General features: G+C 30.2%; 1 protein-coding gene across 3 annotated transcripts in view; it reads right to left on the bottom strand.

The window, feature by feature from the left end:
* Positions 1-4,764: 4,764 nt before the first annotated feature.
* Positions 4,765-13,274, bottom strand: part of LOC143246460 (polypeptide N-acetylgalactosaminyltransferase 3-like) — a 49,588-nt gene continuing 41,078 nt past the window's right edge. For 2 of the 3 annotated variants that reach the window (XM_076493201.1, XM_076493200.1), the window contains exons 11-12: positions 12,375-12,515; positions 4,765-9,050 (exon numbers count right to left, since the gene is read on the bottom strand). In XM_076493201.1, the coding sequence (XP_076349316.1) occupies positions 8,907-9,050; positions 12,375-12,515 (285 nt within the window). In that variant the 3' untranslated portion in view covers positions 4,765-8,906. The remainder of the gene's footprint in view (positions 9,051-12,374; positions 12,516-13,274) is intronic. The other variant, XM_076493202.1, reaches the window with a different exon arrangement.

Genomic DNA, 13,274 nt, shown 5'->3' with positions numbered 1-13,274 from the left:
AGCATAAGCTTCACACAGTAGTCATGTATTACTTGCTGTGGCGAAAGATATTTCGTTTTAAACTTTTTGAAAACAATAAATTTCTCCAATGGCACAAATACTTTTGATACTCAGTATATATAGGTGTGCTAAATTTCTGACAGATTTACTGAAACACAGAGAGAATTAATCTGTTTGACTCTACGTAGATGTAAAATAATGTTTAAATCTAAGCAGATGAAATGAATGTTAACATTATACAAATAAAATTTAGTTTTCAATTACTTATAATGTACTGTGCAAAAGTGTTAGGATAAAGTTGATTTTAGATTTCAGGCCACTTTCAAAGAACAAGGTAAATTAATTAAGACATGAAAATTTTATTAACGTTCGTATTTTGTACAACCAAAACTCAGTGGAAGTGCTTGAGTTCAGCAAACAGATAATATTTTGTGTATCTACACTTTTCTTTAATATTTTGCTCGGAATGTCTCTAATACACTCCCATAAGGTTTAATTTGATTTGTCAAGTTTTCGATCTATCAAATTCCAGATCTGTTCAATGGGATTGAGATTGGTGCCATTGCATCATTTTAATGACTACAAACTAATTTCTGTACAAGTTGGATGAGTGTTTGGGATCATTACATTCTTGGTAGTAAAATTCTATACCAATAATATGTGAACCACTGGGTATACTGTGACAGATCAGTATCTAATGATACTTGTACTGATTCATTATTTCATCTAGTTTTCAAATATCTCCTGTCATCTCTGCAGAAAAACACTCCAAAACCATCACCCCATGCTTCATGATAGATGCAATGCATTGAGGTAAGTATCTTTCGCCTTTCTGCTGCTGGAAGTACAACCTACATGTTTTGAACCAAATATTTCAAACTTGGACTCATCTGTACATAACACCCTTTATCAATCATCAACAGTCCAGTTTTTGTACTTTTTAGCAAATTTCAGTTTCTTGACAATGTTATGATATAGAAATAGAGGTATTTTTTAAACTGCTACATGACCAAACATTCCATTCTCATAGAGTCTTCTTGATACTGTAGATCTGGAACACATTTCTATCATCTGGTACATGGCCATTCATCTCATGCTTGAGATTGGTGGTAGTCTTCATTCTGACCTGAAGTCTGCATAAATGAAGATACTTAACACCAGTATCATTGAGTTTAAGTGTTTTGCCTCTTCCTTTACTGTTTTCATATTTACCTGTCTCTCTAGGGAGTACCTGACAGTGTTTGGAAAACATTTCAAGTCTGCAGCAATTTATCAGAGAGACTAACCAGCATCATGTAAAGTTTTTATGTGAACTCTCTGCTGTACTGATAATTTTCCAGGTTTTTTGGGTTGTGACACGACAACAAATCTTCATACATATAGTGTTAAACACAGTTTTTATCAAGGTTTATTTGTAGAGTGTTATTAAATTGATATACCAGTAATATATGCTAGCTTCTTGCTATACAGTTAAGACATTGTATGGGGTACCATGACAGTTACTTCAGCCCTTAAATTTGACCAGTATCTTTATTGAAACAGAACTCTTATAACAACTATATGGGAACTCTAAAGAATGATAAGTATTCTCACCCTGACTCATTCAGTTTTCAACATGAATTAGTGAAGCATCACTGTAGTGTTGACATTTACATTGTATGACAGCATGGAAGAATTAGCTAAAGTGTAATGAATAACAAAATATTTTTTCTAATATTTTAAGCTAAAATAAATGGTTTAGAACATATTTTAAGAAAATTAGATATAATGTATACATGTGTATTCTTATAGCAAAGCCAGGTTGGGCTATCTTTTGAGTCCCTGATTTTAGCATTGTAAGTCTGTAGACTTACTGCTGTACCAGCTGGTAACAAATATAATATAAACTTGGATGAACTTAACAATGACAAGTAATATAAATCTTTATTGTTTTCTGCTATTCAAGAGAAAACAAAACCAGCTAGTCTTTTTTGTCATCGCTTCAGCACTGTCCACCATGGTCAGGTGGTTAGGGTGCTCGTCTTGCAATCTGAGGGTCATGGATTCAAATCCTCATCACACCAAACATGTTTGCCCTTTGAGCGAAAGGGGCATTATAATGATTCAGTCAAACACACTATTCATTGATAAAAGAGTAGCCCAAGAGTTGATGGTGGGTGGTGGTAACTAGCTGCCTTCCCTCTAGTCTTACAATGCTAAGTGAGAGACAGCTAGTGCAGATATCCTTTGTGTAGTGTTGCACAAAATTCAAAACAAACCAAACTCTTCAGGAATTAACAGAAAATATGGGACTGGTGATTAACACTTTGAATAACTCCACGAGCTATTAAAATCTGTATGTTATTCCTATATTGCCATATGTTTTATATCCCCTTAGTTATCAGATATTTCTTTCAAAATTTCTGTTTAATCTACAATGTCATTATTGAGTTTTTTTCACTTTTAGTTAGCCACATAACTGAATGAGTCCCCACAATGTCATAGTGTTCCCCATTAGGAAAATTCAGTAGTATATATTATATTACAGATAGAAAGAATGACCAGTAATCATTTTGTTTGGTACACAAAGAAGTTTTAAGTACCTTGATGCCCAGTGTTGTTTTAGGTGTCCTTCTGTATCATGGATAGCACGTGCACCAAGAGAGAATGTGTGTTGCATATATGATTGTATATTCTTTATTTTAGAGAGACTTTACAGCTGTTAGCTAAGTTTTCCAATATATTAAGAAAAAAATTATAGAAATTTAAGGTTTAGGGTTAAACTTATTCAATCTGAAATAAACTAAGTTAAAGATCTTTGATTATAATCGAACTTTAACTTTTAGCTTTTAAGAATTTGCAGTTAATCTCTCTCCAGTTCCTGTTCCCCTCCCATTAGCACAGTAACAAGTGCAAAGGTCTATAATGTTAAAAATGTGGTCTCTATCCTCATTATGTAATTTTGTGTTTAATTACAAGTAAGTAAGCTCCCCAGTTCCTCATACATACACAGAAACACTACAAAACGTACCTGTTTTATTTTTAACTCGGTGCTTAAATAAATATTATGGTGTGCATTTTTTGACATTCTATTTCTTTGCAAGTAATTTAGTCAGAATCAGGGAGAAACAAATTCATAATTTGTGTATCCTACAGATTTCTCTACTCTGACTGAAATCATTGTAGCCAAGAATACCACATCTATCCAAAATTTGAGTGAAAAAAAGACACCAATGTTAAACCAGCAACAGAAATGTTACATAATGAAAATAGAGACAGCAGCAAGAAAGAAAAAAAAGTTTTAATTACATGATTTTTGTTTACTATTTTATAGTTAAGCATAAGCTATACTTAATGTGCTCTATGTTTTGTGACAAGTACGACTATCAAAAGTCATTTTTTAGCATTATAAGTCCACGGATTTACCCCTGAACCACTGTGGGTGAGGCAAAATGTGTAATAAGGCATCTTAGTGCATGTACAATGAAATATTAAGAATGTTTAAGATCACAGAGATTAGAAAACAAATTGAGAAGAAATGGGTAATAGCATATATCAACCTAGAAAATGTGAAGTAAATACACAATCAAACAGTTAATGTTCTTAACAAATGAGCAGTGTTTAGAACTTGAACTATTTCTTTGTGTTTTTGTTTCTATACATGGTAACTTCTGATGACTTTTTCATTACAGAATATTTAAGTAATCCAGTTAAGATGTGAAAGTTTATTTTCATATTATGATTATGATTTTTTTTTAAATATCTAAATTTTTTCTATGAGATTTCTTTCTCATGCCCAACTATTATTCAGTTTCATAGAAGATACAAAGTCAGTAAATTTTTTTTTTGTTTTAGTATTTCCTTAAATGTTAAACTCCATGTGTCTACACATAACTGTCCGTAATTTTGAACTGATAGACTAGAAGTAGAATGTAGGTAGGTAATCAACAGCATATAGTACTAGTTGACTCTTACTCTTTGTCAGATTTTATATGGCCAAGATTCTTTACAGTAGGTGTCTGTGACTTGTTGGCAATAGATTTAAACAATAAATGTATAGCACACAATCCATTTGTTTTACCATTACAAGTGAGCTTGTTACATCCAGTGCCAACGTTAGTTTTTCAGACTTCACCAGTATCTCCAGGCCAAACATAAGAGAGGTCGAGATACTACTTATATTATCAGCTCTTAAAAATTATATTATTATTTTTAACATGATATTATTCTTTCTATCTTAGCTTTATAAATTTTATCAAGTGTAATATGTTGTTTAACTGTTAAAATAATTTTTGACACAGTAAATGAGGAAATATTCATAACCAACCACCTCCTCAATAATTTATGTTGCATTTTATAAGGATATGGAAATTTTTTGTACTTGCATGTTTTAAGAAAATATGTCTCGTTCTAATTGAATGTGAGTTCATTTTCTTTCCGTATAGGATATTGACAATAATTTTGTAACAAAATTCCATAAAATTAGCCAACTTTACAGGAAGGTCATCTTGGACAAAACAATTGAGGTAACAATCAGGTGGAAACCTGTATCACAATAAATCTTCTTATTAATTATATACATTCAGTGTATTTTGTCATTCTACTTCCTTTTTATGCCAGATGAATAGCATTAAAATGTTAGTTTTTTATTGTCCTCTTACTCCTTACTGTCATCTTTTAAATGTTTTAAGAGTTTTTATATGTTTATGTTTGAAATGTCTCTGCAACAAAATAAATGTATACTTTTCTGTGAATATTCTACAGAGACAAAGAAACCTCATTCACTTCAATAGAAAGTTTTATTCAGTTTATAAAATATTAAGTACCCCAATATAAAATAGTGAGTAGTAAAATAAACTGTGAATTAGAAACATGTCAACATTTCAAACATCTTCAGTTAAAAAGTATTATAATAACCATAGTTCCACTTCCTTGAACATAGTTATCACAGATTAATACTTCTGAATAAAAACAAACTCTACAACATCATATGATTATGAGAAATATAATTTTACAAAGTGGGCTATCATAAAGGTCATCAGAAAGTCCTGGAGAGATAGTCACTTTTGATACAATTCAGTAATCTAAATTTATAATACTACAAATTAATAATGACCAGTATAAGATAAATACTGTCATTGAAATTCCCCTACTCTCAATCACTCCAGTGTGACCCAGGTTGACCTCAATAATAGTGCAGGCCAGTCACTAAGTGATTTACTGGTGATCCAAAGAGTGCTTGGCCACCTTTAATAAAATGGAAGGTAAAACTTCCTTTTATTTCTTTTTGTTTTTTGTATTTTAGAATATACTAGGTAAATTGCCTTGACTTTCCTTAAAGTACATTAGAACATCTAAATTCTAAATTACTGTGTTATCATTTTAAAGAAAACAATAGCAATAAGAAACATTCCAAATTTGAGTATCAAAACCAATTACCTTGAATAATGATAGCAGATACCATACTTACATTTTAAAATGTCAATTTTATCATATTTCTAAAATACCTAAAATTAAAGCTAAAATTTGAGCTTTAATTAATAAAAGATAATTTAAATGTACTTAAAAAGTTTGGTTAGTTATAAACTATTATTTCTTTAAATTTCTATAACACAATCAGTCAAAATATTCTATTGTTTTATTTACTGAACTTATAAATACATATGCTATCGTTTATGCACTGTTAATTTTAGATATAAATTGTTTAACCTCCATTAGCTTCTTTAGTTTAAAGCTAGAAATGATTACTTGAATACATATTCAATACAATAGACATTAATGGTTGTATTTACTGCTCAAATTTTGTTTTATGTAAGTATTTACAGCTTACCTAATCACAAAATATCAATAATAAATTTTAAAAGTGTTAAGTATACACACAGAAACATTGGCAGGAATTGGTTTTCTGCTACATTTACAAAATATGAAAACAAAATATTAGTTATAATAGGAAAGAGAATGTTTTTATTCCAATGAATAATGTTAAAATGTGTGTTTATATTAATTTCTTCATAACAAGTAAAATCATAATTTAGTGATCTCCAAAGATATTCAAATGTATTTTCTAAGAATACACACACACACAAACTAAAATTATATATTTTTTTGTTCTTGTGAAAAGTTCACTTTAAAGACTGCCTCTTAATTTTTTGTGTGCAGTTTACAGAATTTATGTGCAGCAAAATTCATAATTTACATCTATATGCTCCAAGAATTTAGCTGAAACCACATCAATTCATGGATTTATGTACATACGATTAGTCATAGAGTCTACCATTAGCTATTGGATGTAATTTTATGGTTTACTTTTGTTTTAATAACAAATCCTTTCAAAATATAAAATAAATTATTTACTTGTAATGAACAACAACAAAAAAATATGTTGAAGTATTACAGTAGCAAAGATTGTTTATAGTATTTGAAAAAGTTAAACAATACATGACAACTGTATGAAGTTATAGAGAACAAAATATTTTCCTAGCATAGACATGCTTTGAATTTCTGGTGTGGACAACTATGTAACTAATATAACGTTTTTCTCATTGTGTTTCGAATTTTTCCCACGGTCATTTTAGTACTTAGCATTTTAAAGATGAACTAGTAAAATGGAAGACTACTTGTTTTCAAAAAATAGGATGTTTTAAATGTTATTTTTACTTAAAAATTGCTCAAAAGACAAAATACAAATAATGTATTACACCAACATTTACAAATAAAACATTTATACACGCCTACCTTCTAGGAATTGATAAGTTCAAACAAAAGACTGGAAATCTCATTAAAGATTCATGTGCAGATATTTTAAGGCAGACATAAAATCTTTAAAGTTCAACTGAGGTGGCAGGTACTGTATTTTTTTGTACAATGTGTCACAAAAAGTCTTAAAAATTAACCACTATCAGAAGTTTAACTGACCAATAAAACTAAAATCTCATACAAAACAACTAAAATAATAATCATAATTTATTGAAGTATAAGTAACTGAGGATGAGATTTTATAATTTTAGTTTGTTTGTATGTAACTGTAAGCACAACCATTGACGAATGTTTTGCTAATCTTCATCAAAGGTGAAATAAGCTTAAAACTAATATAATGCCACATTCTTCCATAAATCTTGTACAATCAGATGAAACATTTGATCCCCGATTCACGTGTTAATCAGTATTGAAACTGTGAGGAAAAGCAGGATAAAAAGCAAGTAGTATTGTAATGTCACTCCTTTATCACATAAAAATGAACTGCACACGAGCATAGCCATATGTTGATAGTTTCTAAAGTATAGGTAGTACAATGTCCAGTGCAGAGCATGCAGTACATAACCAGTATATAACATCAACAGCCTGCTCAACAATAACTCTTTAAGACAAATATTTGGTTTTCATTAAAACTAGATTACTTCACCATACTCATCCAGTTAGAAACGTCAGAAGGCTTCTCCTACTTATGCATCCCACACAACTCTGACCCACCCATGCAATGCCACCCACCAATAAGCAGCACCAAAATGCTTTGTATTTTCTGAAGGAAGGAAGATCTCACTGTCACCAACCACTTAAGAGATCAAACAGACTTTGGAAGAAAATCTAGCAGCCAATATTCATGTGGTTTCAAGGATTAGGTCTCAAACTACTGGAAAAATCACCAACTGCTAACAGAAAAAGAGTCATTTTAGAGAAAGAATATATATATACCAAGAAACTCAACTTCCATTCCCTACCAAACCAAATCGACCATTTGAAATAAGCACCCAAAACCAATAATCCTTCAAACCAAGCATCAAATAGAGATTTACAAATTCAAATGAAAACAAACAAAAAGAGAGATGTATCCACATCTACTGAAAACTCTGCCACCAACAGCTGCAAATCTCAGACAACCACAAGATCAAGTACAAAAAGAACCAAATCCAGGCATCCAACAAATTCAAGTACAAGGAAACATAAGCAAACCTATCCACTTAATCAAAGTCATTAGAATAAAAATCCAATATCATAGGAGCTCATTCATGAGAATGCCTATGGTGATGCAACCATTAGCCACATCCTAAGATTAAATAAATCTTGAAGGAGATTTTTTTCACCAACATAATCAGTTTCTTTTTTTCGTGCAAAGAACTGCAGCAGGACTTCATATTTCAGTATGAGCTCTATGCAAGGCACAGAAAAGCATAACTTTCCTAAAGTTGTGTTAAATGTCTCAAGGCATGTTCTGAATGGAATATACAGCATTCTAGTATAAATCTTGCAAAGAATCTTGCTTCAAATAGTAATAAATATGTGATTATTACCTTAAGAACAGTCAGAATCACATCAACATGAAGTGGTTTTAACAAACCACTGATGAGAAGAGGCAACCAAATCAAAACATATAAATGGGTATCAAACCATAAATATTGAAGAGAACAAATCTGTCAATGATCTACACAAAATTAACGGCACACTGATTGCCTTTCCTTCATAAAATAAATATTTTGAGTAGGAACTCATTTTCCAGCAAGACAATGATCCCAAACACACAAAAGTATGGTATAATTATATTTTGATGGTAAAGAGACTGAAGAAGCATCTATTGCATTGACTTAGCCCACATAAAGTCCCACTATGAACAATAATGAAGCTGTGTAAGCTTATGCAAAAAATTAAAAAGGTAATCAAACAACTTTATTAAATTATGAGGAGTAAAATAACACATTGGAAAACTGCACTGTAGTATAAAAACTAGGTGTAGTACACTGTATATATGAAAGAGCTAACATAAAAATATTAGAACATTCAACTTGTTTGTTTTCTTTTCTATTTCTTACGACAGTGTTTCGTGCTAGCCACCTTGTTGTATGATTCCCATATGTGTATCACTTGTGTGTGTCTATAATTATTTCCCTTACTATATATCTGTACAAGGTTTAAAATCAAATAACTATCATTCATTAAGAAGTCTTCCACGTTACTGTTTCAAACAGCCACTCTTGTCTTGCTAATTTGTTACAGTGTTGTAAAGTTAGTCCATCTGGACTGTGAGGACTAGGAAGGTCCAAACAAAGTTTTGATTTAACATGCATTAAAGTTCTATCCTGAAAGAAAAAAAAAAAAAACTTGTCTGAGAAAAAATTAAAACATATTCCATCATCAACGATGCTGTAAGATTAATACAGAATTCAAACAACTAGATGTATGGGCTGTTTATAATAATCTACTTATAAAAACATATTACAGTATACAATAACAGTATTATATTTTAAAGATTACATCAAGAAAATACATAAATATTGTAAAATTTACATCTCTGAAGCAATATTATTATAAGAAAAAAAAATCCTAGTTGTCAATAGGAAAAGGTTCAAGAATTATCCATCAAAACAAAAACTAATATATTACTAACTGTGGTGAGGTATATTGTATTACAACAACTTTAGTAAAGATTCTATCATGAGAAATGGCTATACTTCCATGAAACTTTTCTGTCACTAAACAAAAGCTGGCTCAAGTAAGTCAACCCTTTCACTATGGACATGGTATAAGATACACAAGTTTGTCTACATATTTGCACATGTAAAGTATTTGCACTGTAACTTTTGATACAGCATATGTATCTTCACAAAATCTGCTACACTTTTAGCAAAGATTACAAGTATTTTAAATACAAAAAATCAGACTTTTTAATGAAATATTTTTACTAAAGATTTCTTTGTGAAAATAAAACCTGTTTCATTAATAATTTGAGAGCAAAGTGATTTTATGTTATGACTAAAAAATTATTCTTCATCCCAAAAATCTCAAAATTATTTGCATAATCTCTAAAACCTCCTAAATACATTTAAAACATTTGTTTTCAGTAAAACTTTATGTTATTTTCTATACTCTAGAGTCTGCCACTTGACCAACATCATAACATTCATAAAAGATTAGGAAATAAATATAAATTATATATTTCAGGATGGCTGGTATAGATATTAACACATTTACCAAAATAAAGCAGAGAACAATGTTTCAACTTTCTTAAATCATCTTCAAGTTAACAAAGAGAGAGTTTGCAAATGACTGTTGCCAGGCACATCTTAGGGATCAGAGTGTAAACAGGTACATGATTGTAGGGGGCGTTGCAGTTAGATGTTACATTATTTATTAGTATAGGTATAAAGATGTTCCTTTATATTGGTTTGAGTTGTTGTATAAGTAGGGCTTCTTTGACTTTGCATTTATTTATATTTGTTTCCCTACTTAGTACCTGGGTGTTTTCTATGGTTATGTTGTGTTTATTTGACTTGCAGTGTTCAAAAATGTGTGAAGGTGTTTTTTTGTGTTCTTTGAATCTGGTTTCCATTTTTCTGCTTGTTTCTCCATTATATAAGTCATGGCAGTTGTTGCATTGTATTTTATAAATTATTTTGGTGTTGTGTTTGTCAGTGTAGTTTTCAAACAGTATGGACTTTAGTTTTGTACCTGGTTTTTGAATAAATTTGGTGTTTACTGGATTGTTGCGTTATGTTACAAGTTGTTTTTTTTCCAAATGTTGGTTATTTTTCACTGATGTTGGGAATATATGGTATGCAGTAATGTAAGGCTTATAGTTTGTTGTATCTTGGGATTTATTATTGTTTGTTTGTTATTGATTGTGTTGTTGATCTAGGTGTGTGCATATAATTTTTTTATAGTTTTTTGAGGAAATTTGTTGATGTTGATGAAATGTTTTATTTTGTTGATTTCATTGTTACTTTTTCTGAGTGAAGCAAATATAAACAAAAGCAAAATGAAAGAACCCCTACTTATACAACAACTAAAACCAAAATTAAACTAATATATAAAGGAACACCTTTATACCTATACTAATAAATAACCTAACATCTAACTGCACCGCCCCCTACAATCCTGTACTCCTTTACACTCCTGTCCCCAAGACATGTGTCCAGCAACGATCAGTTACAAACTCTCTCTTTCTTAACCTGAAGATAACCCAAGAAGGTCAAAACGTTGTTCTCTGCTTTACTTTAGTAAAAGTTTTAATACCCATACCAGCCGTCCTGAGATACATTTTCACTTCAAGTGGGTTTCTTGTTATCGCGAAATATAAATTATGCTTTTTTCGTTCAAGAATGGGAATGTAACACAAAAATACAAATGTTTAGTCTAAGTAGTTTAAGTCTCATAACCCTGTTTATATTTTTTATTATACTGACCTTCCAGTCATGCCCATCTATCATTACATAATTTGCATTAACATGATGCACGTGCACTCATGTTACATATCCAGTAATATAAAACTGACCTTTAATCTTCCCTATCTTGGTTGTTTTAGTGGACTAGTATTTTGTAATATACAGTCACATTTCAATTATTATAAATTATATATGTGTATATAGATTATTACTATTTAGAGATAAATTACTAAACTTATTTTGATTAAAATAAAGAACAATAGATCAAGAAGTAAAGCAAGAAATTATCTCTTCTCACTTTGACCTTTGAATTTGGTTGCTGCTGGACATAGGATGCTAAACCTTTTAAAATTTCACATGTGAAGGAGATCAAAACAATTTTTTTAGGTTTTATATATAAGGTTGAATAACCAAAGTATCATAACTACAGTGATACCATAGAATTCCACTATAATTTATTAAGCTTAGCAAATAAGCTGTATTTAGACCTAAAAAAAGTATGAAATTTCAAGCACACTAAAAATACAATCTACCTTCTTGAAAACTTAAATCAAAAGAACATGGCAGCATTTTCACTGATTAAAATAGTTGAGAAAACCATTCTGAAGACATTCTAAGCAATTGATTGGTTATTTACATGTCATATACTGTAGTAAGAGTATATAAGGGACCGTTTCAAAAAATGGAAAGAGTTGAATGGGGTCACCACATTTGATTCAGTACATAAGCCATATCTCAGCAAAATAAAAACATGCGAGGTTCTTATTTTATACACTAACTTGTAAATACTAGTAATTTGAGTTCTTCATTTGTACAAAACTACAGACTTAGTATTTTGACATCACAAACATCTAATTTTAACCAGTGCTACATTCAACAAACCACATGACTGACTAAAATCTATATTTAAATGTTATTTTAATATTCACTTTTAAATTAAGAAATTAACTTATATATAATATTAAAACTTGAATTATAATCTACAATTTGATTTCAAATTTATTGACAAAAATTCATAAAATAGTAGTTCAATAAAATTTTGAATGTATGTCAACAAATTCGATAACATGGCTTTGACCCGTGATTCATTGCTAAAGGATTAGCTAACATCCATAAAAATAACTGATATTAGTCATTAGTTGATTGATGGACACTAAGATTAGGAAGGAGTTTCATGTTTATACATAACACAAATGTAGAAGAGTAGGTTTAGAATTAATGTAAAAGATATTGTATACTTACTGTTGGGTTGTACTTCCATTTTTGTCGTTTATATTCATTGCAGGCCAGCATCACAACATTTGTATCTGCTGTTGCTTCTGGTGAATCCAGACAGATTGATTCATCAGTCATCAAGAAACCTTCCTTTGTTAAGACAAAGTACTACACCACCAGGAGGTAATACAAATGAAAAAAAAAAGAGAAAATATAATGTGTAAGAATACACATGGGAACATTGGAAACACCTGGGTGTTAGTATACAAGTAATGATATAGTTTGTTTTCTGTTTTATTGTAGGTAGTTGTAAAATTAAGTCCAATTATTTGGGAAACAGTAATAAGCATTTTGTTCATTTCTAACTTGTGCAAGTTAGTTAAATAAGACAAAACGTGTGTCACTGAAAGGACCCATGGGGAAAATATAAACAGTACTTATCCTACTAACATTTAAAAACCATATAAAATAATTTTCTGTAAGTTTTAATATTAAATATTTATTTAATTTGTACCAACAACACAATTACTACACTAGTTTAAATTACCTTCACAGCTGTTAAAGGCTCTGTATCGTATCAAAGCTGTTGTAGTAAACAATAAGAAATTAGAACTATTATTAACAGTATGTTCGTTAAAAATGTTTGTCCAAAACATTTTACTAAAAATAGAATATGTTATATTATAGACTTCAGAAGGAACTTTATTTATGTACTTTCTAAAGAACATTAAAAATCCAAGCATACTTCTTCATGACGTCTAAGTATTCTCCTTCAGTCAGTAAGTTAACCATCCATGATTAAAGCAGATATCTTTCAATGTAGTCTGTTTTGTTTTTTCTAGTTTTAGTGGAATTCCGATTTAGTGTTACAAATTTATATAGCTATTATTTTACTCTTTCAAAATTTAGTAAACCCACAACTTTTGC

Source organism: Tachypleus tridentatus, chromosome 3 (assembly GCF_004210375.1).
Source record: "Tachypleus tridentatus isolate NWPU-2018 chromosome 3, ASM421037v1, whole genome shotgun sequence".
Taxonomy (NCBI): Eukaryota; Metazoa; Arthropoda; class Merostomata; order Xiphosura; family Limulidae; genus Tachypleus; species Tachypleus tridentatus.
Note: the sequence above shows the minus strand (reverse complement) of the source record. Positions and strands in the feature narration are given on the sequence as shown.